This window comes from Pipistrellus hanaki (genome assembly GCF_964339955.1).
Source record: "Pipistrellus hanaki genome assembly, chromosome: 1".
Lineage (NCBI taxonomy): Eukaryota > Metazoa > Chordata > Mammalia > Chiroptera > Vespertilionidae > Pipistrellus > Pipistrellus hanaki.
Genome location: NC_140503.1, coordinates 83,272,532 through 83,299,064, shown reverse-complemented (window position 1 = coordinate 83,299,064; position 26,533 = coordinate 83,272,532). Strand labels below are relative to the sequence as shown.

Sequence of the window (26,533 nt, the reverse complement as noted above, 5' to 3'; positions counted from 1 at the left end):
AAGCCGACTAAAAATAGGCTGACCTAATAGCAGTTGATCCTTTCTCAAGTAAACTTAACTTTCTTTATTCTAACAGTTCAGTATTATAATTACTTTCTAATAAATGTCTCCCTGTTAAGCTTCCATTTATAGTGATATCCTGAAATGTAAACATGTTAAAAACCATATTTTTTACTCTTTAAAAAGCCATACTTTTGATATATGCAAGGTTAATGAATCATTGTATTTATCAAGAACTGATGGCTTAGCAATCACAATGTCCTTTTTCATGAGTCTATTCTTTTTCAATATAAGCTGCATTAACTTATCCTTAACTGACGGAAATCAGCTATGAGGAGAGGGCACGGTACCTGCAAACTATTGTCCAGCACCATTTAGAACCAACGACATTTGAAGACTTTGCGGCGCAGGTTTTTTCTCCAGCTCCCTACCATCATTTACCGCCGGATGCTGGTAAGATTAAAAGCAAGTGTTCGTTACTTGTCATTATTTGAACTTGAAATGCAATACCCTTTTGTTCTAAAAACTCTTAAAATAATAGAAAACATGCCTGAATAAAATTCCAGTTTCAACATTGAAATATAAATATTTTTCATCATTATTTAATATTTGAATCTGGCCTATAAACTTGATTCATATTTTCTTTTACCTACATGGAGTTTCTTTGAAAGTCAACAGTCTTCATACAAGTACATACACCACATTTTATCTGAGCTAATGGGCGGAATCACTACTGAAGGAAGTATCTGCGAAAGAAACACAAGTTGAGCATGCACTGGCAACTTTAGAGCATTGAATTTTATGGCCAAAAATATTGTCTTATCTCTAATTTTACAAATAAAGTTGAGTGGTCTAGATTTAAAAGGACTTAAAATAGCTAATTATTTTATAATATCTAAAGATGATAAAAGGGTACTGCATTTTTACTATTAACTAATTTTGAAGAAATCAGTAAAAAATAAATGACTCATGGCCTTCCTATTCTGTAATACTTTGTACTCCTTATGATTGTTTCATTTATTTTATTTTCCCTCTTTAGATCATTAAATATCAGTTCTGTTTATCTGAAGGTAAGACAAAGTGTCAACCAAAACATTCTTTGTTCTTCCCCTATTTCCTTTTTTTTTTTTTAATTAGCAAGCACTAAGCTTGTAAATCAAACAGTAAGCAAACTTAACACTGCCCTGGTTCATACTAAACATTTCAGAAATGATCACTAAATTTTTTTCAGAATTATACTTACTAACCCAAGTCTGCATGAAACACTAACACTGGTTCTGGTATAAAAAATAACTAATAATAAACCCCTTGGTTGAAATTAGTTACACCTTCTTGTATTGACCTTCTTTGTTTCTCAGCATGAAAAAAGTAGTACTACTGAACTGAAATGGTATGTCTTTGTATTTTATAATGTGTTGCATTTTTATTATCTTAACTCACCAAATAGTTGTTCTGTTGTGTGCCTTTCACTGTACGAGGCATCTGAAATATGACGATGACTTTTTATGAGTTCAAAGGAAGCAGGAAAAGATAATACAGTATACTTGAAGTTTATTATAGTAACTCTTTCAAATTCTCTTTTTTAGTTTTTTTCTATGATAAATAAGTTTAAAAGGTATAGTACTCCTTTTCTTGCCTAATTTATTTGAAAAAAAAATTACTGTAATTCTCAATTGAGATTTAGTCGATGAAATTAAAGCTTCCATTTCTGTGATCATTTAACTGGACATTAGAAAAATAATTATACCTAAAATCTTAAAGCTCTTTTGATTAATATAAAAGACTTATTAGCAATGATGACTAGGTTGAATCTTTTGAAAGAGAGATTAAAAAACCTAAGATTCACTTCAGTGGATTGATACTATCTAAAATTATTCAACTTAGCATAAAGAAAGATGGCAAAAGAAAGATATTAAAAGTAAATTAATGAACAACAAAATAAAAACTAGTTAAGTATACCTGAAAATGCCCTTTTTAATAATAGAGAATATCTGATAGACTAGATTATTAAAATATATATGAATAATACTTTTGTGAATCACATAGTCAAGCTATATATTTCACAACTGAAAAACATTGATAATGGGACCACACTCAAACTAAATTTTCCCCTTAAATGTAGAAAATGTGTCATTTTTAATGTTCTAGTTTTTTACCAACTGGAGTCCTTCACAGTCCTCTTCTTCATGTTCCTTTCTTTTTTGCCTATTCTGCATATTTCGCCAGACACACACACACACACACACACACACACACACACACACACACACACAGTCCTCGGCTTACATCGGAGATCCGTTCCTACAGTGCAACTAACACAATTTTCGCCGTAAGTCGGAACCCACGCAATGAAGTTTAACAGTGAAAACATAATTAAAAGAAAGATAAGAATTTCTGAACTTTACTTGTGGTAAATAAATAATAAACAACATAAAGCACATATGTACTTACGTCAAAATAATGGAACTTTTTCTTTAAATAAATGGGAGATTGCGACGTAACCACGAAACGTATGTCGATTCCGACGTAACCCAAGGACTGCCTGTATTTATATATATAATACGGGAAGTAAATATTCTCACTTTCTGAGGCATTAAGTAAAGGATGATACAGTAACCAAGTCAAGGCTCTTTTGGCTTCATTTTTTAATATATTCCAGTATTTTCTTTACAACTTGTTGAACATAAAACTGACAGTTATTAAATAGTAATGCATAAAGCTAATACATTTTTATATGATTATATAAAATATTTTTGGGGGGTGCAGTGAAGAAGAAAACTTTAGTGCAAAACAGCTCAATTGTGATATAGCATGCTATAGAACATTCAATTAATTTTTTTTAATTGTCTTTACCTTTAGGAACCATTAGAAAAAAACTCTTTAAGAGATTGTTTTTGCTGTAAATAACTTAGTCCAGTATTATCAGATACCTTTTTATATGTTCTTTGCAAACTGCATAGTTATTAAAGATTGAAATTTTTAGCAGAGTGGTTCTCAGTTCAACACAATATAAAAATGAAATATTTACTTCTGCAGTAACAAAAGCATTCTGTTCCTGATAAATTATTGTTTTATTTTTTCCAGTTACTTCAGATTTTTCTGTCCTAAACCACCCCATACATGTAGAACTCTCTTTAAAAGTGTAAGTCAAAGTTGGGTAGAGAACACATGAAATAAACCACATAATAGCAGTATGGAAGTTTTTGTTTCACTTTTACTTTTTAGCATATGATAAAATTTGCCACACTGAGGAAATGCATTCATAATTGCAAGAGAAAATTAACTTTAAATATTCTATGCATACTTCATGTATATAAAATAATACTGATCAATACTAATGCATTAATTTTAAATTGACAATCATATAAAAATATATCTTTCTAACCAATCCTATAACATAATTTTATTTAATGGAATAATGTGAAAAATACTATTTTTTAAGTTGACAACTTGATTTAAGATTAACTAAAACCCACTTTCTATTTTACAGTAATGTACCAACTGTGATAACATTAAAGTAAAAAAAAAAGATTTAAAAAATAATTTTAGTGTTATTTAAAGAGATATGAAAAGCATTTTTGGTGTATCATAGTTGCTCCACAAATTTCATAACTGTATTTTCTCAAAATGGACTCTGGCAGTAGACTGATACTTAACGGGAAATTATTTTTCTCCCTAAGGGGGAGATATGGGAGATCAACAAAGTGTGACATCATGATAACTACATTAAAACATTATTAGATTGTTCTTGTCCCTTCTTTTTTTAAAAATTACAGGAAAAATCCCTTTATCTTTGTCAGGCATGTGTGTGGAAAATATCAAAAGTTTTACAGTGACCTTTTTAAACTTTTTTAATATTCATGAACACCTCTCTTCTGACTCTGCAAATAAATTACTCTTCTTCTTGACCAAATTACATTGGTAGTTCAAAATCTGGATATTTTTCCCTAATAGCACATTGTCTTTTCAAATCAAGCCTTATTTTAATAAAAGAAATTATGGAATGCCAACAAGAAACAGGATTTTTTTTTTTTTTCTGGAAAAGCGCAATAAACATTGTCTTTCTCAATTTCAACATTAAAAATAGTACTCATTTTTTTCCAGTGTTGTCTTTTTAATATCACCAGCTATAAATATGTTTAATGTTTATTGTGTAGTATTAAGCTAGTATATAACTCCACTTGGAATTATTGGGGTTTTTTTTTTTTTCAAATTAAGTGTAGAAATTTTAGTACTTTAAAAACTAAAGGATTGATAGTGTTTGACTCTATATATGCACATTTACACATATTCATATGCACACATAAATATACACACCTATACCTACATATAACTATCATTACCTTGAGAAAATTTATAGGCTACTATTTTTTTAATATGTTTTTATTGATTTCAGAGAAGAAGGGAAAAAGAGATAGAGACATCAGTGATGAGAGAGAATCATGGATCGGCTGCCTCCTTTTCATATGTTTTTTGCAGACTGCCTCGTGCATGCCTCACTCTGGGGATTGAGCCTGCAACACGGCCATGTGCCCTGACTGGGAATCGAACTAAGTTAGGCTGCTATTTAAATAAATATTATAAAAATTAGTAATAAGATTCAAATGTTACATCATCCTTCATTCTAATCTATTTTACTATTATTTCATAAAATCTGTATTGCCACATGTAGATGGGATCGTGTTATGATGATCAGATCCATCTCTTGAACCTTTGGATAGAACAAATCATCAAAATTTAGCCATTGCTTTAGGTAACCATTTAAGCTCAGTGTTCTTCTTTAAAAGTCATTTTGCACTTTACTTTCTAAAGTAACCTGAAAGAATATATTTTAGGAACGCAGAAGATGTTATATATATACGTTAGAGGCCCGGTGCACAAAATTCATGGACGTGGCTAGAGTGTGTGTCCCTAAACCCAGCCTGCACCTTCTCCAATCTGGAACCTCTAGAGCAGGGGTCCTCAAACTTTTTAAAGTGGGGGCCAGATCACTGTCCCTCAGAGAGCTGGAGGGCCGGACTATATGAACTACTAATTCCTACTGTAACACCTTGGCTGCGCTCACTGCCCAAAAAACCTGGCGGGCAGGATCAGACTCCCCTGGGGGCTGCATGTGGCCCGCAGGCCGTAGTTTGAAGACCCCTGCTCTAGAGGGATGTCCGACTGCCCTCTCACAATTTAGGACTGGTGGCTCCCAACCGCTTGCCTGCATGCCTGCCTGATTGCCTCTAACCACTTCTGTCTACCAGCCTGATTGATACCTAACTGCTCCTCTGACGGCCTGATTGCCCTTCCCTTCCCTTCCCTACTGGCCTGATTGCCTTCAACTGCCCTCTCTTGCTGGCCTGGTCACTCCTAACTGCCCTACCTTGTCAGCCTGGTTGGCCCCATCTGCCCTTACCTGCAGGCCTGGTCGCCACTAACTGCCCTCCCTTGCAGGCCTGGTCCCTCCCAACTGCCCTACCCTGCTGGCTTGATCACCCACAACTGCCCTCCTCTGCTGGCCCAGTCACCCCTAACTGCCCTCTCTTGCCAGCCTGGTCACCTCTAACTGCCCTCCCCTGTCAGCCATCTTATGGTGGCCATCTTGGGTGTTGGAGTGATGGTCAATTTGCATATATCCTAAAAATAGGATATAATCTTTAAAATAATTTTTATAAATGCCAATAGGAAAATCAGTTTCCTTCAACATATAGCATCAACTATAAATTTGTTTACTGTGTTTTTAAAAACAGATTCCTATTCATATCACTAGGTTAGCCTAAAAGTATTAGCCATTAACCTTTTTTATTTATTTATTTAATAAATCTTTATTGTTCAGTTTATTACAGTTGTTCCTCTTTCCCCCCCCCCATAGCTCTCCTCACCCAGTTCCCACCCTACCCCATACCCTTACCCTCCTACCCCTCCCCCCCCACTGTCCTTGTTCATAGGTGTAAGATTTTTGTCCATTCTCTTCTCACACCCCCAATACCCCTTTCCTCCTGAGAATTGTCAGTCCACTCCCTTTCTATGCCCCTGATTCTATTATATTCACCAGTTTATTCTGTTCAGATTTTTTATTCATTTGATTTTTAGGTTCACTTATTGATAGATATGTATTTGTTGTCACTTTGTTGTTCATAGTTTTTATCTTTATCTTTTTCTTCTTCCTCTTCTTAAAAAATACCCTTCAGCATTTCATATAATACTAGTTTGGTGGTGATGAACTCCTTTAGCTTTTTTTTGTCTGTGAAGTTCTTTATCTGACTTTCAATTCTGAATGATAGCTTTGCTATGTAGAGTAAGCTTGGTTGTAGGTTCTTGCTATTCATCACTTTGAATATTTCTTGCCACTGCCTTCTAACCTGCATAGTTTCTGTTGAGAAATCAGCTGATAGTCGTATGGGTACTCCCTTGTGAGTAACTGTTTTTCTCTTTGTCTTTAACCCTTGGCATTTTAATTATGATCTGTCTTGGTGTGGTCCTCTATGGATTCTTTTTGTTTGGGGTTCTCTGTGGTTCCTGGACTTGTAAGTCTATTTATTTCACCAGGTGGGGGAAGTTTTCAGTCATTATTTCTTCAAAGAGGTTTTCAGTATCTTTCTCTCTTCTTCTGGCACCCTCATAATTCAAATGTTGTACGCTTGAAGTTGTCTCAGGGGCTCCTTACACTATCTTCATATATTTGAATTTTTTTTTTCTTTTTTGGTTAGGTATTTTTTGCTTCTTCATACTTCAAATCTTTGCCTTGATTCTTGGGATCCTCTATCTGCTGTTGGATCTCTGTATATTATTCTTTATTTCTGTCAGTGTATGCTTAATTTCTGATTGGTCCTTTTTTATATCCTTGAGGTTCTCTCTAAATTTCTCGGAGGTTTCTAGAAGATTCTTGAGTAACCTTATAACCATGGTTGAACTCTATATCCAGTAGTTTGCTTTCCTCCATTTCTTTCATTTGTAACATGTTTCTTTGTCTCCACATTTTGGCTGCTTCCATGTGTTGATAGAGTGGCCTTGTGTAATAGGTGTCCTATAGGGCCCAGTGGCTCAGCTTCCCCAATTACCTGAGGTTCACACTCTTGGTGCACCCCTTTGTGGGCTGTGTGCACAGTCTTGTTGTATTTAAGCCTTGATTGCTATTGGTATCACTGGGAGGAATTGAGTTCCAGGCCAATTGGCTGTGAGGATCAGTTGTGTCTACAATGGGAGAACTTGTGTGCAGGAGACACCTTTATGGGGCAGGACTTGCTTCAGTGGAGCTTTGGTGCTCACTGAGTCTGCCCCTTGAGTGTTTTGCTTATGGATGTGAAGGGTTATAATCTTGTATGTTCTCACATTGACCACTGGGTACATTGGTTCTTGGATCTCCAAGGAGGTGCAAAGTCAGCCACTGCCTGGGGTCACCCAGCAGGAACTACAGAGAGATCTGCAAATTCCTCCTCTTTTGGGGTTTGGAAGTGCCCAGATGAGGCCCAGATGTGAAGCAATGCAGGCTACCACTGCAGGGTCTGAGGCCTTCTTTTGGACACTTTGGAGTTCTCCGACCCAGCTGCAGTTTGTTAGGTTTTAGTTTGCAAGAGGGACAGGGCATTCATATTCAAAAGCCTCTGCGCACAGCTTGGGAGGGGTTGTAAATTGGGTGGGGCAGGGCCTCAGGGAATCACCAGGTGGAGCAAGCAGCAATGGCTGCCAGCCAGCCCTTCTCCAGAGAGGTCCCTGGGTCTCTGTGTCCTGCGCCCCCATGCAGGAGCAATGATCACTGGGAGCACCTCTGAGAGAAAGCCGTCCTCACATTCCTGCCCCAATGCCAGACATCCAGTTTCTCCCTGAATTAGTCTGGGTCCCAGAGTCTGGCCCAGAACTGGAGCTCAGAGCTTGTATTATATCTCCCTCCCAATTGAAAAACAACAACAGTGTACTCAGTTGCCAGCCCATTTCGCTGTACTTCTGCACTTTCGCGCCTCTGCACCTCCTCTCAGTTTCTTTCCTTCTAGTTGTAGAACTTCCACTCAACCAGGTTTCCCTTGGTTCTGGATGACATTTGTTTTGCCTTTTAGTTGGAGTTTTGATGTGGTTGTGAGAGGCAGCAAGTACAGGTGTTTACCTATGCCTCCATCTTGGTTGTCTCTTAGCCATTAACCTTTTGTGACAGTAATTACTATGTTCAATTTCCACTTAGAACATTCATTCAAAGTAATGATTTTTGTAAGGATAATAGTAAAATGTAAAAATTTTGTAATGATAATAGTAAAATAATAATTGAGCAATCACTGTGTTAAGTAGTATACATGCATTCTCTCATTTAATCTTTATGGCAATTCTATGAGGTTTTCTTTTTTTAGTTTGCTTACAAAATTTTTTTTTTTTGCTTATCCAGAATCACCTGGTACTTGTTAAAGCCAGATTCTGACTTTAGAGTCTATGATCTTAACTATAATAATTACCCATGTTATGTAAATATTTTCAACCCCTTCTTGCTGTTGGAATAGAGAGGAGAGAGAGAAAATGCCCAATCACATGTCATATTTACAATTAGAAATTATAAAATATTTTGATTTTTAAGGCTCTACCTTACCACTCATTGAAAGATCGTCTTCTTTTTTAAAAATAGTTTTTAGGTTGCCATGGAGAAGTATGGACTTTGGAATCAGACTGATCTGGGTTAAACCCTAGTTCTGCTGTTTATTATCTGCATGATCTCAAATATATATATATCTTAAACCCAGTTTTCCCATTTGTAAGGAGATAAAATATGACAGCTTAAACTATTATGTTCTAAGTTGTAATAATGGTAATTCTTAAATATCTTAAAATGAAATCTCTTTGCCTATATTTCTGTGCCATTTTATTTTAAGTGTGTTATTTCCTTTATGACTTTCAGTGGTAAATACATGCTAATCACTTATCACCTCCTTTAACAAATTAAAGCCATAAGATTATTTAGGTAATCTGCATCCTTTAATATAAGGTTATATAGTATAGGAATATTAGCATAAGAGTAGATAAATTATTTAATTTCCCCAAAACTAAACTTTCTGGTATGCTGTGTTCTCCACATTTCACCAATTATATTTTATAAGTGGTCATTTTCTTCAAAAATATTTCCAATTTCTATTTCTTCTTTTCTAATCCTCACCTGTTCTGATTTAAAGTCTATTAATTTTACTCTTATGTGTTTAATAATCTTATTATAGGGCTACACTTATTGGATACCTGCTCTCTGCCAGCATCTTTGCATATGTTGTCATTAATCTCTCACAACTTGGCAAAATAACTAGTATTGTCTCCATTTTACAAATAAGAAAGCTGTCTGGTGTTAGTTTGCCCAAGATCCAAAAGCTAATAACATGACAAATTTGGCCTTTAACAATACCATGCCCATGCTTTCTAACAGATCACATTGCCTCTTACTTCAGTATTAATTGGAATTGCTTTCAAAGTCACAATATTTTTAAAGGCTATGTCTACCCTATAACTTTAGCAGTTTAAACTGGTCATGCCTATTAGTAAGCAGTACAAACAAAGCCACAATCAATTAGTCATTAAGTTCCTATATATAATCTGTATAGATCCAGAAAGTCATATTCATCATGTTACATGTATTTGAAATAATAGTTTATTGTAATCTATGCACAATATGTGAGTCAATTTATTATATCTTTAAGATATAGACACAGTCTGTGTGAGTACTGTACCAGTGTTAGTAACGGATACAGTATGCATAAATGTAGGAGTCCATAGATACTTTTTAAACTTTATACTTGAGGATATATTAATAATAGAAACAAATTAACATTCTTTATGACTCAGGTGATATAAATCAGTACTTAGGCAGAATAGGATGTGAAATGAAATCGCTGAATTCTTTACATCTAAAACTGAGGTCTAGCCCCGGCTAGGGAGCTCAGTTGGTTAAAACATTGTCCCAAAATGCCAGTTGCAGTTTCATTCTCTGGTTAGGGAATATACAAATTCAACCAATGAATGCATAAGTAATTGGAACAACAAATTGGTTTCTCTCTCTAATAAATAAAAATGTTTTTAATAAAAATAAATAAAGTTGAGATCTGTCTATCCTAAATTATTTGTAGAGTTTGGGTATGCTGAGTATTTACCATAACTGTTGGCTAAAATTGAAGAGGTACTCATAGCTATAGTCTACGCACAGTAAGAAGCAGTTTGACTCGGTTTACTGAAGGGGGAATTTCATGCTGCAGGCTGTAAGGGAGACATGGGAATTCCTCTTTTTGAGGAAAATATTCTTTGAATTTGGCATACTCCTAAAGCGGTGTTCTCCAATAAAACTTTCTATGATGATGAAAATATTCTGAATGCACTGTCGAGTATGCTTGCCACTAACCACGTGTGGCTGCTGAATACTTAACATGTGGCAAGTTCACTGAGAAGCGAAATTTTTATATTTCATTTTAACTTAATTAATGCAGCAGCTATGGCTAACATGTGGGGCAGTAAGTATAGCTCTAAGGATACTATGCTGAGTGAGCAGGATAACATACCCCCAGTACAGTGAACACTTTGAAAGATAGATGTTTATAGCATCTCTCACAGAAAATTTTTTTCTTTCCTTTTTTCCTATTTGAACTTGTTTTGTTAGTTGGTAAGTATAACATTTGAATTTACAAAGCATTCATGTGATACATCATCACTCTAACACATTGCATGACCAGTTGTGTTTCATATTAAAAACCTGGTTACTCCCTTCTCTGCTCCTTGGTTAACACCTGTAAAATTCTGCAGTGTCTCTCATGTCTGTTATCTATCTTCTCTTTTGTTTTCTCACTTCTGCTCGCTACTCCATTTCTTCATTTACAACAAAGAAAGAAATGCAGTGATAGTTCTCTTCCTCCCAAAACCTCCGCTAGAAAACATTGGCCATCTCAAGGTAAACAGCCATGGGAAAGCCTGTCCTGATTGGCGGGAATAACATGCATTTCCAGAAAAGCATGAGCCACTGCTCTTCACCTTCCTTCTGCCGTCCATCTGCAGTGCTTTCCTAAAAAGGGCCATGGGTTCATATTCTCCCTGAGGTTTTCCAGGATCAACCAGTTCAGATCTTCAGGATGAGTAAAAGTGAACAGAAATATATATATTCCATCTCCTTGTATTTTGAAAGCCAACCTCATTTCAGTTAGAAAAAAAATAATATTGAAGAAGTTGCTTTGAAAAGCAGGGCAGTTGACCTGGATTATGAGTAATAAAATTTTTTTCTCTGACAATGTATGTTTGTTCATAAGTATAATGAGAACATTTGGCCTTTAAAACATTTTGAAGTGACCTACAAAGACACATTCTTAATCAAAGGGATGCATCTCAGTAGGACCAGTATCCCTATTGAATGGTCTTGTGTTTCCTTACAAATATTCATTATTTTAATTTAAGCACAAATGTTTTACTATATGGAAGTTCTAGTATAATTATATCTAAGCTTAAAGTGTTAATGAGGTGCTACCTGGCTAACAAATATGCCAAAGCTTTCCCTAAAGAGTAAGGAGATGTATAAATTTAAGCCTGCAACCTATATGGTGTGTATCTGTCCGTTTGTGACACCTATAAAGAAAATTTCCATGTATACAGAGCCCAGAAATCTGGATTAAAGTGCTTTAAAATATACAGAACTTTTTAAACTTTATTGTTCTGTTATCTTTGCTGATTTCCTTTGTTTTTTTGAAGGTTTTTTTTATTTTTAAATATATATATATATTTTAAATATATTTTTATTGATTTTTTACAGAGAGGAAGAGAGAGAAATGGAGAGTTAGAAATATTGATGAGAGAGAATCATCGAACAGCTGCCTCTTGCACACCCCCTACTGGGGATGCGCACGCAACCAATGTACATGCCCTTGACCGGAATCGAACCCGGGACCCTTCAGTCCGCAGGCCGATGCTCTATCCACTGAGCCAAACCGGTTTTAGCTAAATATATATATTTTTAACATATTTTATTGATTTTTTACAGAGAGGAAGGGAGAGAGATAGAGAGTTAAAAACATTGATCAGCTGCCTCCTATGCACACCCAACTGGGCTTTTATTTTTAATTTTTTTTATTTATTCAGAAAATATTTGAGAGCCTATAATGAGCAAAGTTCTGTAGAGTTGCTGTATATTAAAGAATCAATTCATGGAAATAAAATACAGAAGTGAAGAACTGCTTTATAAATGACACAAAGAATTTTCTAATTTGAACTTAACTTTGCTTTTAAATTTTTATATCTTCTAAAAAACTGGTTGCCTGTTTCCTAGGACTGGATTATATAATTGCAAAACTTTAAGGAAAAGAAAGTATTGCTTATCTCTTTTAAATGGAGACATTTTGAGGGGCCAGTTTGTCCTTTTAACTGACTTTCGAATATGAATTCTTGTCCTCTTCCTCCTTCTTGAAAACATATTTTAATACCTCGCATATACAATGGTCTCATCGTGCTGACTTCCTTTTGGAACTGATTGCTTGTCGTTTTCAAGTTTAGGCAGTGAAGGCCCTTTTCTTGGTTGTACCCTTTGCCCTAGAGATAGGAATGGGTCCTTACCTGCTTCTTAAGCCGTCCTGCATGCTAACATTGCTTTGGATCCCTGTCCTTTCTGGCCCAAAGATTTTGCTTCCCATTGCTTCTTCTGGGGAGCTCTCTGCTTGATTCTGGCTCTGGAAATAAGGATTGGCACTTTCTTGCTAAAATGATGGCATGAGCCACCAGATCATTGGGTTTTAAATAAAATATTAGTAAACTGTTATAACAAGCAAGTTTTGGGCTTGTTCTTCCCTCTCAAAAGACCTCATTAAAGGTTGGGATCCATTGCTACAGATTAGTAGCGACAGGTGGTTTTATATGGGATGAGAGGCTGGATAGCCTGACCTGTACTAAAGCTCTTGCTTTTCCCCACAGGCTCCTACCCAGAGGTTCTACCCAGTGAAACTCCCACAGCAACGCAGGTAGATGGGGCTGACCTGGCCTCTCCAATGTCTCCTCGAACTAGCAAAAGCCGTATGTCCATGAAGCTGCGTCGGTCCTCTGGCTCAGCCAATAAATCCTAAGGAGACGAGCAGCCCAGCAGAGATCAGCAGTAGCCGCCTCAGCATGAACATAGTGTTAACCCTTCCGGCTCTTATGTTTGCCACAGCATGCATGTTCCTTCCTGAACATTTATTGTAAAAAGAACACTGGATTTAAATAATTTGTAACTTAATATTTTAGATGTGAGTTGTTTATTCAGTTGGTTTTTCCCCCCTACACTCTAAACTGCCTTGGGGGAGAGGGGCATTCAATACCCCTTTACCTTTCTAGATAATTATGTCTAAGAAGTTTTACTTTTAATTTCATGATTACTTTTGAACCAAAATAGAATTGGTTCTCATTATTTTATTTATCATGCCCCATTGCAACTTTATGGGCTCAGTAAATATATAATTTTTTTACAAATGTAAATTTTTAAATTTAAGCATTTGTAAAGTTATAGCAAAAGTTGCAAATCTGTTAATATACAGATGTGTATGGATTATTTATGTTATGAAAATAAAACATTAAAATAAATGGCCTTTTAGCATCTCAAATTCTAACTGAAATAATTTTAGCATTAACTTTTTCTTCCCAAAGCAATGCCTCGTTTCTTGGCTGTGTGGTGACACCATGGCTTATCCAATAACCAGAAAAATCACTGTGCTAACTTTGATTTAAGTTTAGCTTTAATATTTTTCTAATGTTTTGCTTTTGAAATGTTATCACTGTTAAATGCCCCCCCCCCTCTTTTTTTTTTTTTTTTTTGAGATTGTGGCCCTTTATTATTGGCTGGTGGATCCTGGTGTATCTATGTTCCTTCCTAAATACCATAAAGAGGGGAACTTGGGAGGAAAAAAGGAAAGAAGGAAAAAACTTTTCTGATATAAATGTGTTAAATTATGTATATTTTTTTAAAAGTAACATGACCAGGAGTCCAAATTAAATCTAACATTGTTAATACTGAACTTGCAAGTGCAGGTTGGTATACATTCCACTCTCCAGAAGTGTTTCCCTACAGTAGATAAGCTGCTCACATTTTGCTCATATTTTGTTTTAAATGGGCATCTCCTAAGGAAATGTAGCATGGCATCGGTACTAACTGCATGTGTAAATACATCATACAACAAACTATAAAATAGAAATTATGTATCATCTTTCATGTAGTATCTACAAATTTGTAACAGTGAAAAAAATATATAGTATTTAGTAATATAATAAAAATATTATCACTTATGTCCATTAGTGTTTTTGTCTTTTATGTATTTTCAGATTTAATAATCAGGGCTATATGATTAATGGAGTGATGTGAAGCATAAATCTAGATTATCTTAATCATAAAAAATTGGCTTGAATTTTCAGGATACACCCCTGACTTATTTCACAGGGATCCTACCACAATCATGAAAAATGCAGGAAATTTTACTCCTTCAAAAGGGCTGGCCAGAAGCTTTACCCCGTGCACTTGGTTAAAGCATCGATTTATCTCAGCCTCATGTTTCTTTGAATTCTTAAGTTCACTTGGCTTATAGTATACATTCAGGAATAAAACTTTTTATGGTTTCTAAAACCTGTGCACTTAAGTTTTTATTTTCTTATAAATAAAAAATTCCTATGAAACAATGTAAAAAATAAACTAAAATTCCTACGAAAGACAATAAGCAAATGTCCCTTGAAACAAGATTGAACAATACAGTTTCCCACAACCTAGGTGAAGAATTATAAAGTGGAAAGTCAAAGTAACTGCTTACACATTTCTACAGTGCTTTCAAATTTTTTTAATGAACAGCTAATGGTTTGATGATATGTAACAGAATGGAATGAAAATTCCAACTTGAAATAGTTAATTAGCACAATTAACATGATTGTTTTCATTTTCAAATAACACTTAACTAGATTTCTTTAAAATTTTAAATATATTTTCTGTTGATATTTTGGGGAGGTAAAGTGTCCTTAAAGAATAGTGCACATTCTTTGCCTTTTGGAGCTCTATCTGCACGGCAGTACTTTAAGAGAAATTTTTCCATTGCATTTCCTCACCATTACATTCATTTACAAAATAGAGTTTCTCCTGGCTGTAATCTAAGTGGGTCATTAAAATTATAAAAATAGGATACTGGCTTTGAGGAGATGTAGCTTTGAAAAATAGGCTGTGTTTAATGGAATTCTTAAGACAAACACAAAACACAAAGCACCAGCTATGTACATTTATTTGGTGGTGAGCGTCTTACAAACGGGCGGTCTGTCAAGCAGTTCTCAGCTGATGTCCTAAACTCCGCTCTTAGGACATGTACACCAGATATGGTTTACATAAAAATTGTAAGACAGATTGCTGAAAAGAAAATACTGGATACGGAATGATTTGCCATTCAGCTCCATTGTGGATTATAGGTATTAACATCTTCCTTTAACTGAACATAGTTTAATTTATAATACACAGTGCAAGGTTCACAATGGGAGCATCAAACAATTTGGATGAAACCCTACTAAAACAGTTAAACTTCAGAAAATGAGTTCTATATTTCCAAAAAGCTATTACTTTTTTTTTTTTTTTTTAAGGTTTAAAGTATCTCTTCCTGCTTACTACACACAAAATAGCTAAAGGTGAGCATCTTGGGGATATGTCAGCTGCTTCTTTTAAAGTAGCTCACTCCCCACCTCCAAACACTAACTTAAAAGTGGGCTAACACTGAGAAAAGGAAAGCTTACAGGGAGAGCCCCGCATCCCCCAAAGCACAAATATCCTATTTTCTCTCTACAGACACAGGTCTTAATCTCCCCCACCCCATCAGTTTGGCACCAGTCACAACTTTTAATTCACAGAATATACAGTGCAAGATACCTGACCCTATTGAAACAAACTAAATAGGTGCCTGCGATAACAGTGGGGGTGAAAAATGACTGTAGACATTGAGACATGCACGTATTCACTGCGACTGAACATAGGAATTACAAGTCATATGGGGTTCATTGGACCTTCAGAGTTAGGGAGGTGAGGGGGGTGGGGATCCTTTTTCATGAGGAAAGAGGGATTTAAAGCTGGCAATCGTTGGCCTTGAATGTTTATGCCATCCATATCCATAACCTGCTCTGGAAAGGGATTTTACATTTTGCTGTCGCTCCTATGTCAGAACATTGACTACTGAGACTTCTAGGAGAGAACACAGAGGAAGGAAATGAGGTAAACTTGCAAGTTGAAGAGAGCCCTACAGAAATTCCCATGATCTGTTTCCTCGGGGGGCCAACCTCGCAAACTACCCGGTCTCCGGTCTCCGGGCCCTCAACAGCCGGGCCGCAGCGGCATCTGCAGCAGCAGCACCTGCCGACTCTCGGAGGGGTGGCACTTGTTGATGTGCCGCGTCAGCCCCGGGGAGCTGAAGAACGTGGACGGGCAGTGCTTGCACGAGAAAATCTGCTGGGCACTCCCGTCGGGCGGCCCTCCCGGGCTCGGGGCTTCCGGGGCAGCGCCGGCCAAAGCTGGCAGGAGCAGCTCCTCCCGGACCGCGTGCCACAGCCGGTGCTTGTCCCTGATGTCCGCGGACGGGAAGTGCGCCCCGCACAGCGGGCAGGTGAAGGCCAGCGGGACCCCGCGTTCGGAGCCAAAGCCCGGGGCCAGCGCGCGGGCCGCACCCGCCTCGTGCGTGCCCAGGTGCTTGCGCAGGTAGGCTTGGCGGCGGAACTTCTTGTGGCAATAGGGGCACACGAAGATCTCGGGTCCCCCGACACCACCGGCACTGCCCGGCCCGGGCAGCCGACGCCCCAATACCCCGTCGGCGTAGGGGACCCGCGGCAGCGGCGCCTCGAGGGCGGACAGCGCCGGGAGGCCCTGCGGCGGGGCGCCGTCCGGGCGCGGCTCCACGCGGGAGCTGTCCCTCGGCTGCAGGTGCTGATTCCCCGCCTGCTCCGCGCGGCTGTTCTCCTTGCCCTCCGCCAGGAAAGCGGCCACAGCCGCGGGGCCCGGGGAGGCCGGGGGAGGCAGCTTCCGGTCCATCGGGGCGGCGGCGGCGGCGGCGGCGGCCACGGCGGGACGCGGCTTGTGCCAGCGGCGGTGGGAGGCGAGGTTGGCCGGGCAGCTGAAGACCTTGTCGCACTCGGGGCAGCGGTACTCCACGCGCACGATGCGGGAGCAGCGGTGCTGGGCCAGCGCGAAGGGGTCCGCGTACTGCTCCTTGCACAGCTGGCAGATGAACTCCCCCAGCGGCGTGCGGCTGCCCCCCGGGCCGCGGGCCGGGGCCCCGGGCTCCTCCTCCTTGATCTTCAGGCCCAGGACGGGCGACGTGGTCACTTCGTCCGCGAAGCTCAACTTCCTCATGGCCTTGGGCTTCTTGGCTCCCGCGGCCGCGGGGCCGGGCGCGCAGCCCGGAGGCGCCTTGGCGCGGCCGCGTTCGCCGGGGGCGGGACGCTTCGGGCCGTGCAGGGCGGCCGCGAGCGGCGCGGGGTCCGGGTGCAGCGCGGGCTCCGGGAACGGCGCCCGGAGCGGCAGCTGGAACGGTTCCCCCGAGGTCGGCGCGGCGGCAGGCGCCAGGGCGCAGGAGAAAGCGGCCACGGCGGCGGCGCCCCCGGGGAAGGACTCGGCGGAGGCGGGCGAGCGGAGGCAGCGCTCCAGGAACGCCCGGCGCAGCTCCACGCCCACCGGCTTGGCAGGGCTGGTGCTGGGCCGGGGGCTCACCCTGCCATCCGCCCTCCACGCCGCACCTTCCCGCCCGCCCGCCCCCGGGCTCACCCCAGATGCCCGGCAAGGCGACCCCGACAGTTCCCGGGCCGCCGCCGCCTCCTCCAGCCCCTTCCCCGGCTCCCGGCTGGAGGGTGCCGCCGGCTCCGCATCCGGCCCGGGGGCCCCGGAAGCCTCCTGGGCGCAGGGCGGCGCCCCCAGGGGCTCGGGCGCGGGGAGCCCCCGCTGGGCCAGGCGCGCCCGGTACGCGCCGCCGGTCCGCTTGGTTCGCTTCACCAGGAAGCCCCGCGGCATGGCGGCGCGGGGGGCCGGGAGGAACGGGGCGCTCCGGGCTGAGCGGGGAGCTTCGTGGCGGCGGGCATGCCTGCGCGGCCTTTATAGCTGAGACTCAGGCCCGGCTCCCGGGCGCCGGGGCCGCGCGGGCCAATCAGGAGTGGGAGCGGGCTCGGGGGCGGGGCTTCCGCGGAGCCAGGCTCTCGGGGTCCCCGGCGGGCGGCGAGCGCGCCCCTGTGCGCCTCCCCGGGCCCTGCGCGCCGTCTGGCCCCGGCCGGCCTGGGGGCTGCCCGAGGCATCCCCCGCCCCGAAACCCCATATCCCGAGGCATCCCACCCACCCACCCACACACACACACACACACACACACACACCCCGAGGCATTCCCCCAACCCCCCCATACACACACACACACACCCCGAGGCATCCCCCAAACCCCCACACTCCGAGGCATCACACACACACACACACACACACACACACACACACCCCGAGGCATCCCCCCAAACCCCACACTCCGAGGCATCCCACACACACCGAGGCATCCCCCCAAACCCCACACCCCGAGGCATCCCCCAAACCCCCACCCCGACGCCCAGCGGAGGAAGAAGACGGGAGAAGGTAAGTCCCGGGGTGAGCACGCTCCGCGCTCCCCACCGCAGCCGCCTCCGGGGCCGGTACCCGGAGCCCCGCTGGGGGCACCTACCGGCGCCTCCCGCCGCGGCTCCGGCCCCTGGGACCTGCTGGGACCTGGTGGGAAATGATGGAAAGCCCCCTCCCCTGCGGAGCGAGCGGAGAGGGAGGGCCGGGCGGGGCGCGGCCCGGGGCGTCCGCCGGGAGTGGGTTAGGTCCCCCCGGGCGGGCGGCGGGCGGGGCCCACACTGGCCGGCGGGGCGTCTGCCGCCCGGTATCGATCCGCACGGCGCGCGTCTGGGAGCCGCGAGGCTCCATCTGGGAGAAGGGCTCTCAGGCGGAGAGCGTGCGTGCCGCCGGGCTCCTGGGCCCTGGGCCCTGGGTCCTCGGGGATTATCTACGCACCCTGCCCGATGGGCACGGGAGTGGGTGGGGAGGGGGCTAGAATCTAATTTCCCACTGTCCTCCCGTAAAGTGGATTCTCTGCGCACACCCGCCACTTGTGCTGCCCAGAGACATGTTAGCACGGAGCAGATGGAGTGAGACATGCCGGGGGAATCAGGATTACGTCTGCTTCCCCTTGTAGAAGTGGTTCTTTGCAAAAGGTGTGCTGCAGGCCAGACTCTCTAGATTTTCAACCAGCACCCTGTTTTAAACGCTAGAAGGTATTTGAAAGTTTGTAACACTAGCCGAACTGCGAAATAAGTAGAAAACATATGGCAGATGTATAATAAAGTGCCAAATCCATAAGATGGTTATAAGTACAATGTGAGAATAAGAAGGGGAGAGAGCTAGGTGTCTGAGTCTCCTTACAAAGCCATAGTACAGAAACAGCCTGAGCAGTGTGTCTGGTCGTCAGTACACACTGTCTTCCTTCTAGGGAATGAAGTGTTTTTACCGGGAGAGCACTATTGTTAAGCAGACTTGGGAGTAATTATGTATGTTAATCATTGCCTATATTTTAGGCACTCTACCTAAATAATCTCTCATATTTTCACACATGGGCAAAACAAGGACATATTAGTACTTTCCCTTTTTTTGATGAAGGGATTGAGCCACAAAAGAAGTTAGGTAACTGGTAAAAAAAAAAAAAAAAAGCAAGCCCCAAGAGTCTCCTCACGCCGAGTTCTGGCTAATTCCAAATCACACTCTTCAACTCATTTTTTTTTTTTTCTGATTGCATCTCACAATAAGACATATTTTACAGCACAGACACAAGTGAAATAAAAGATTCACAAAAGAATGCCCTTAAGTAGTGCAATGCATTCTTGCTTTTCTATTTCCTTTTTCAAAATGCTGATCATAGCAAACTAATTTATTTCATAACTTACTAATAGATTGGGGCCCAAGTTTGGAAAACACCATCATTGTGGTATTTTCTACTAAATAGCAGGAAATCATATAAAATTAACTAAATAAGCCTGACACTTTATAATAAAAATTAATATTCTGAATCACTACTTAAACCAGCATTTGCACTTCTGGGTATATGCACGAAAGAACTGACGACATCTAAGACACATCCTTTTACACTGATGTGCATGGTAGATTATTCTGAATAGCCCAAAAATGGGAGGAAAAACAAACTATTGTCCATCACAGACAAGTGTGTAAACAAAAGGCGGGATATATACAAATGACAGAATATTACCCAGCCATAAAAAAGAATGAAATACTGATACAACATGGATGAATCTTGCAAAAATTATACTAAGTGAAATGAGCCACAATAGGGCAAATATTATAAGATTTCACTTATATGAAATACCTAGAATAGGCAAATTCATAGAGATAGAAAGTATGTTATTGGCTATCAGGTTCTGGGGGAATAGGAACTTACTGATTATAGAATTTGTTTGGAGTAATAAAGTTTTGTTAATCAATAGTAATGATTAATGGACAACATTGTGAATGCAATTAATGCCACTGGATTGCACATTTAAAATGTGTTAAAATGAACATTCTTGTTATATGTTTTCCACACAAAAATGTTTCATATACACAAAAGAATGAAAGGAAAAAATCATGATATGTCAGATTGTAAAAAGAATATAAAAGAGCAGGTAACGTAATTTGAAATTTATTGCATAAAACAGGCAAGGAGAACCATTTAAAGTTTTAAAGTTAGGGGTGACATTTGGTTTTTAAATTGCATGAGGGAAAGTATCTTTAGCTTTATCTGCTGCAGAGAGAAAAAGGGAAATGCCAATATATGGACCTCTTCCTCTCAGTCCCTTTTTAACAACTGAGAATGTTTGTCTGTTTCTAGAAAAGAAAGAAAAAAAAAGATGAAAACTTAAAAAGTCAAAAGAGCAGTTATGAAATGTTTAATGAAGTGATTGACAGAGCTGATATGCAGTAAATATTTGGAATGAACGGTGCTAGTTCTTAGATGGACAGCAGATGTGTCCAGCCATCTATCCAGCCATCCCGTCTTCCACGTGCACATCTATTCCATCACTCATCAAAGAGTTGCTGTGTGTTCTTCCTGTGCCAGTTCAGAAACAGTGTGCAGGGAGTAACTTTCCTGCTATTTTCAGGAACACTGATTTGTGTAGGAGAAGGCCAGCCAGCAGCTGTTTGTATTTCTGGCCCCCATATTACAGAAGTTTCCCCCAACATCTCTGGTTAACCCAAAGGACATCGTCATCATCAGGTGGCCAAAGGGTTTGCTTCCGTGCTGCCCTCACTCTGCAGTCCTTCCCGTGTGAGGGAGCGGCTGGGTGCTACTACGCTGCCCCCTGCGTGACTCCCCTCTCCTGGCGGCATTCCCACTCCCTCCCCTTCTCTCACCTCTGCTCCTCATCCCCTCAACCCCCCCACATCCAGTGAGCATCCAAACTCCATTACAGGAGGGTCTCCTGAGCTTCATTGCACACGTGCGTCTGTATTCTCCATACTCTGTAGCACTTGTATTGGCAGCCGCCATTGCCTGAGTACTGTTAGAGAGAGCATATAATGATTAGTGTAATAATACACAGCTGTTCCTCCTCGTCATTTAAAGAAAAAGGAGAATTGCTGTCACATTATCTAACAAATCCAGTAATGTCTCCCTCCACTCCCCCGGAATAATTTGATAATCTTTCTGAAAATCAGTTTGACAATGTATATTGGGAGCTTTTAAAAACGTGTAAACCCGCCCTGGCTGTAGCTCAGTGAGTGGCTAGAGCGTCCACTCATGGAAGGGGTGCAGGTTAGCTAAGGATGGCGAGTTTGCTTCCAGCTCCAGGTCCACGTGTGTGGGAAGCAACCAACCTCTCCCTCCCTCCCTCCCTCCTTCCTTTTCACTGTCTCTCTCTCTCTCTCTCTCTAAAAAAAACAAAAAACAAAAAAATACCTCCAAAATAAAACACACAAAACCCCATATATATCTAAATAAGGAAAAAAAAAAGACATGTATACCTTTTAATTCACCAATTACTCTTTTAGTAAATCACCCAAAAGAAGGGCAGCGATTTATGCACAATGCTGTTTATCAGTGTTATTTCTAATTGCAAAAAATCAGAAAATAACTTGAGTTCATAGTGCAGCTACTCTACAGATAATTTCGTAGCCATAAAAACGAAGTGACATGGACAAGTATATATGCCATAATGTTAAGCAGGAACAGTTGCATGCACAATAAAGAGCTCGGTTATGAAAGAACAAAAAGAATAAAACACCAGAAGGAAATATGCCAAAATGTTGTTGGAGTTGCCTCTGGTGAGTAGGAATTTCAATGCTTTCAAACTTCTGTTAAAATGTTTTGCAGTCAGCACACCTCAGAAGCAGGTCCTGTGAAAGCTGCCTTTGGAGGTAGACGTGGTGCCCCTTCCCTTGGGGCACTGCTGGAGAGACAACAGAGCAGCATCGGGTGGGAATCCACAGGTGAGCAGCCTTCTCCAGGCACCTGCTTGCACTCTGGCCTGGAAAAGAGGCGACAAGCTTGTGTCATGCCACAGGCCTCCCGGTGGGCTGGAGGAGAGACTAAGGGCCAAAAGGCAGGGGAGAGAAAGAATTTAGATGGATGCCCTCCACTTGGGTATGACCCTAGATCCTTAATATATGAACTCTTCTTTCTCCATTTTCCCACTTGGAAATTATGACAAACACAGAGAGGTGCAAATTAAAACCACAATGAGGTATCACTTTGAACTGTGTGTATATGTACAGACCATGGACATGGACAGTTAGATGGTGAGAGCCTGGGGTGGGGTGGGGTAGGGGGAGGGCTGGAGAAGGTTTGGGGGGGGGGACATATGTAATACTTTCAACAATTAAAAAAAATAATTATGGTAAACAGGGAAATCCCTGGCAAGGTGGTGAAATCTTCGCTTTCTTTATCTACGTTCTTTTTCTTGCCAGTGAATCCCCCCTGTTAAGCACTCAGGACCTTCATCTATTCTATTTTGATAAAAATTCATAAACAGTGAATTATCTCTCATGTCATTTGCATTTTAAGCTATCTCTAATTGTGGAATAAATTACTTTGATTTAAAGTCAAAATTTTTGAGACAATAGTAATCAGAAAATTTTGAAGAGAGACTCCTTGCCCTGGCATCATCATGAGCATAAGAGGAGCTCAGATTCCTGGCCTACCTCTCAGTTATTTGAATGGCGAAGGGTTACTCAGAAGGAACCGTATTTCTTCTATTTCTCGCTCCCTCACCTCGATATGCCCTGTGAAAGGTTAAACCCAGTGGCAGCTGCTGCAGGCCTGTAACTTGGAGGTCAAACCCACTCACAAATCTCAAACAACTCTTGCTTTCCTCTCCTAAACCTAATCCTCATCTTGGTAAATGGCACCTCAATTCAATTAGTGGCCTAAACCTAAACCCAGAAACTTTTGGTTCAAGCCAAACATCCCGCATTCCGTCCATTACCAATTCTTACCAACTTTACCTTGAAAGCATTTTCTGAATCTGATTTTCAGATCCTCTCCCACTGTGCTCCACTTGGTCTGTCTGCTTCTACTCTTGCCTGCAAGTGTGTCTCCATTCAGTAGCCTGATGGATCCTATTAGAATGTAAATCTGATCATTTTAATTTTTTGCTCAAAATCTTCAAATGACTTCCCACCATCTATATACATAAAATGCTAATATGCAAAGTGTCCCCTCAGGAGTTCGAACAGGAGATTGGGAGTTCAACCGATTGCTATGACGTGCACTGACCACCAGGGGGTGGTGTGGAATGAAGGAAGGCCCCATATCAGCTCGGATAGTCGGCAAAGCCTAGGAACCCTATCCATGCACAAATTTCGTGCACTGGGCCTCTAGTATTTAGAATAAAATCCAAATTCCTGGCTATTCTTTTTTTTTTTTTTTTTTTTAAGTATATTTTTTACTGATTTCTGAGATGATTGAATAGGGAAAAAGAGATAAAATATCAATAATGAAAAAGGCTCATTGATAGGCTGCCTCCTGTATGCCCTTACCAGGGATCAAACTCGCATTACAGGCATATGTCCTGACCAAGAATAGAACCATGACCTTCTGGTTTATAGGTTGATGCTCAACCACTGAGCCACACTGGCCAGGCCCTGGCTATTCTTAACATCCTGTCTGTTCCATACATATTGGTCTCCTTATTTTCCTCAAACATGACCAGGATACTGCCCTCTCAAGGCTGTTTATTCTGCCAGAATGTTCTTTCTTCAGATATGCTCACAACTTATTCCTTCTCTTTATTTGGGACTTTTCTCAAAGAATACTACGTCAGAAAGATCTTCCATGACCACCCTAACAAAAGAGCAGCCCTATCCCCACCATTACCCTTCATCATTTTCTGTCCCTTTATTCAGATTTTCTTCTCTTCATAGCACTTGTCTGTCACCATGGATGTATCGTTGGTTAATTGCCTGTTGTCCCCCAGCAGGCTGCAAGGTCCATGAGGACAGATTAATCATTTGTTTTGTCCACAGCCGCATGTCCAGTATCTAGAACAATGCCCAGCATGTGGGTAAATGAATGTATGGCTATCCTATATAATAAAGAGCTAATATGCAAATGGTCATCATGCCCTCCTGCCCTCGCACCCTGTCGCTGGGACTGCTCAGGACTCAACACTGGGGAGAGAGGAATGGGGACCAGCCATGCACAAATGAGCTCACAAAAGAGGAATGGGGACCTGCCAGGCTGCAGCCCAGGAGACCGACAAGCAGCCTATACCACAGTCACAGGTGCCTGAGGCTGAGGCCCAGGCAAAGTCTCCTGCCCACAATCCCCTGCAGCTGCAGCTGAGCCCATCCAATGCCCAGGTCCTGGGTGCCTGCGACCAGCCAGAGGGAGGGAAGCTCTGGTCTCAGGTGCCTACAACCAGCCAGAGGAGGGAATCCTGGGCCCCAGGTGCAGGGCAAGGCAGAGGTGGTTAGGGGCAATCAGGCCAGCAGAGGAGCAGTTAGAGGCAACCAGGCAGGCAGGCAGAGGGCTTAGGAGCGATCAGGCAGGCAGGTGAGCAGTTAGGAGGCAGCAGTCCTGTATTGCGAGAGGCAGTCGGATATCCCCCAAGGGGCCCCGGATTGGAGAGGATGCAGGGCCCCTCCACATGCATGAATTTCGTGCACCAGGCCTCTAGTACTAGTATAAAGATTCCAAAAAAATCACAGTTTTTTATTGCTGCAACCTACCATTCTAGAGCCCGCTCTGCCTGAGAACAGGGGAGGAAAGATAAAGTCACAGGAGCCCAGACTCTAAGTATTTGGGAATCTTGGTGCAGAAAAATGAGAGGAACAAAAGGATTGCCTTCCATCAGGTACCTTTGGAAGGTCTTTTCTTCCCCACCTCAGGCAACTGATCCATCACTTAGATCATTCCCGTCTTCTGCCTCTGAAACCGTCCTCTCCAGGGAAAATAAACCCCACCTCATAACCAGAGTTTCTACTGCCATGAGTTGTTCGGTATCCATGACACTAGGTGGATGGGAGCAGAAAGTAAGAAGTTGTCAGCTACTCGTACAGACAAGACTTGCAAGGTGAGGCTATGTGTGTGCAAAGCAGAAAACGTCAGGCACTGGGCGTCGAAGGTCCAGGTTGTTTACTGAGAAGTTTGATCTAGGAGCTTCAAAGGGGAATGCAGAGTGTGGTGGCCAAGGGCACAGGCTGTAAAGGGAGACAGTCTCAGTTCCACTCCAGCTCCGTTACCAGCTGCTTAATCTTAAGCAACTTGCTTCGCCTTCTGTAGCCACTTTCCTCGTCACAAAATTGAAACAGTAATAATGACCTCAAAGAGTATTTTGATCATTAAATATTAGGTATAAAAAATGCCTAGCATAATGCATAGCACATCATGAGCCCTAAATGATTGGAAGGGATTGTTGTTATTATTTACGTGTCTGAGGTAAAAGAAAACGATTGACATTAATGGCAACTATAAATTTTACAAAATAACAGAGTAATTTATGTGACTGACATTTTTATATCAGTACGATACAAGAAGACAGCATTGATTATGCATAACACTTAATATGCTCAAAATTAACTTTGTTTCACAGGGTTAAAACAAGATTTAGCCTTTGACTTGGAGTCTGGTTCAGTCTGAATTGACTTGCTGTGGACGTGGACAGACAGGTTACTGACCCTCCCTGGCCCCACTTTCTTATCTCACAGGCACAACAGCATAGTATTCCTCACTCCTGGGGTGCGGGCCTGTGGTTTCTCGTGGTAAGGGGATGTGACAGGAAGTGGAGGAGCTGGGCCGGAAGGATAAGTTGGGGCTGAAGTGCAAAGAGCATTAATTATATACTCACGCTAAAATTGAGCATGGGTATTGTTCACTGAAAGCCACTGATTTTTTTCTGAAGCATTTAAATTATACAACTACATCTTTGCTTTGGAAGGAACTCTAATGGCTGTGTCAGACTGAAGTCCTGGGGCTGCGGTGACGCTGTGGAGAAGGTTGGGAGTGTGGGAGTCCAGCCAGGAGAATATTAAAATAGTTCATAGAAGATGACAGGGCCCTAATTATTTAAGTATTGAATGGATTTA

General features: G+C 41.7%; 2 protein-coding genes across 6 annotated transcripts in view; one reads left to right on the top strand and one right to left on the bottom strand.

Annotated features, from left to right (window-relative positions):
• RALGAPA1 (Ral GTPase activating protein catalytic subunit alpha 1) overlaps window positions 1-14,233 on the top strand; it is a 227,501-nt gene extending 213,268 nt beyond the window's left edge. For 4 of the 5 annotated variants that reach the window (XM_084874263.1, XM_084874265.1, XM_084874266.1 and 1 more), the window contains 2 exons: window positions 329-453; window positions 12,886-14,233. In XM_084874263.1, coding sequence (XP_084730389.1) covers window positions 329-453; window positions 12,886-13,034 — 274 coding nt within the window. In that variant the 3' untranslated portion in view covers window positions 13,035-14,233. Of the gene's footprint in view, window positions 1-328; window positions 454-1,039; window positions 1,071-12,885 lie in introns of all 5 variants that reach the window. The other variant, XM_084874264.1, reaches the window with a different exon arrangement.
• A 1,411-nt stretch (window positions 14,234-15,644) lies between these two features.
• Window positions 15,645-17,959, bottom strand: INSM2 (INSM transcriptional repressor 2; the record flags this gene model as incomplete). The annotated part of the gene is made up of 1 exon (XM_084860961.1): window positions 15,645-17,959. One exon carries the CDS (start codon window positions 17,957-17,959, stop codon window positions 16,274-16,276), a length of 1,686 nt encoding a protein of 561 aa, XP_084717087.1. The 3' UTR covers window positions 15,645-16,273.
• Between the last annotated feature and the right edge of the window lie 8,574 nt (window positions 17,960-26,533).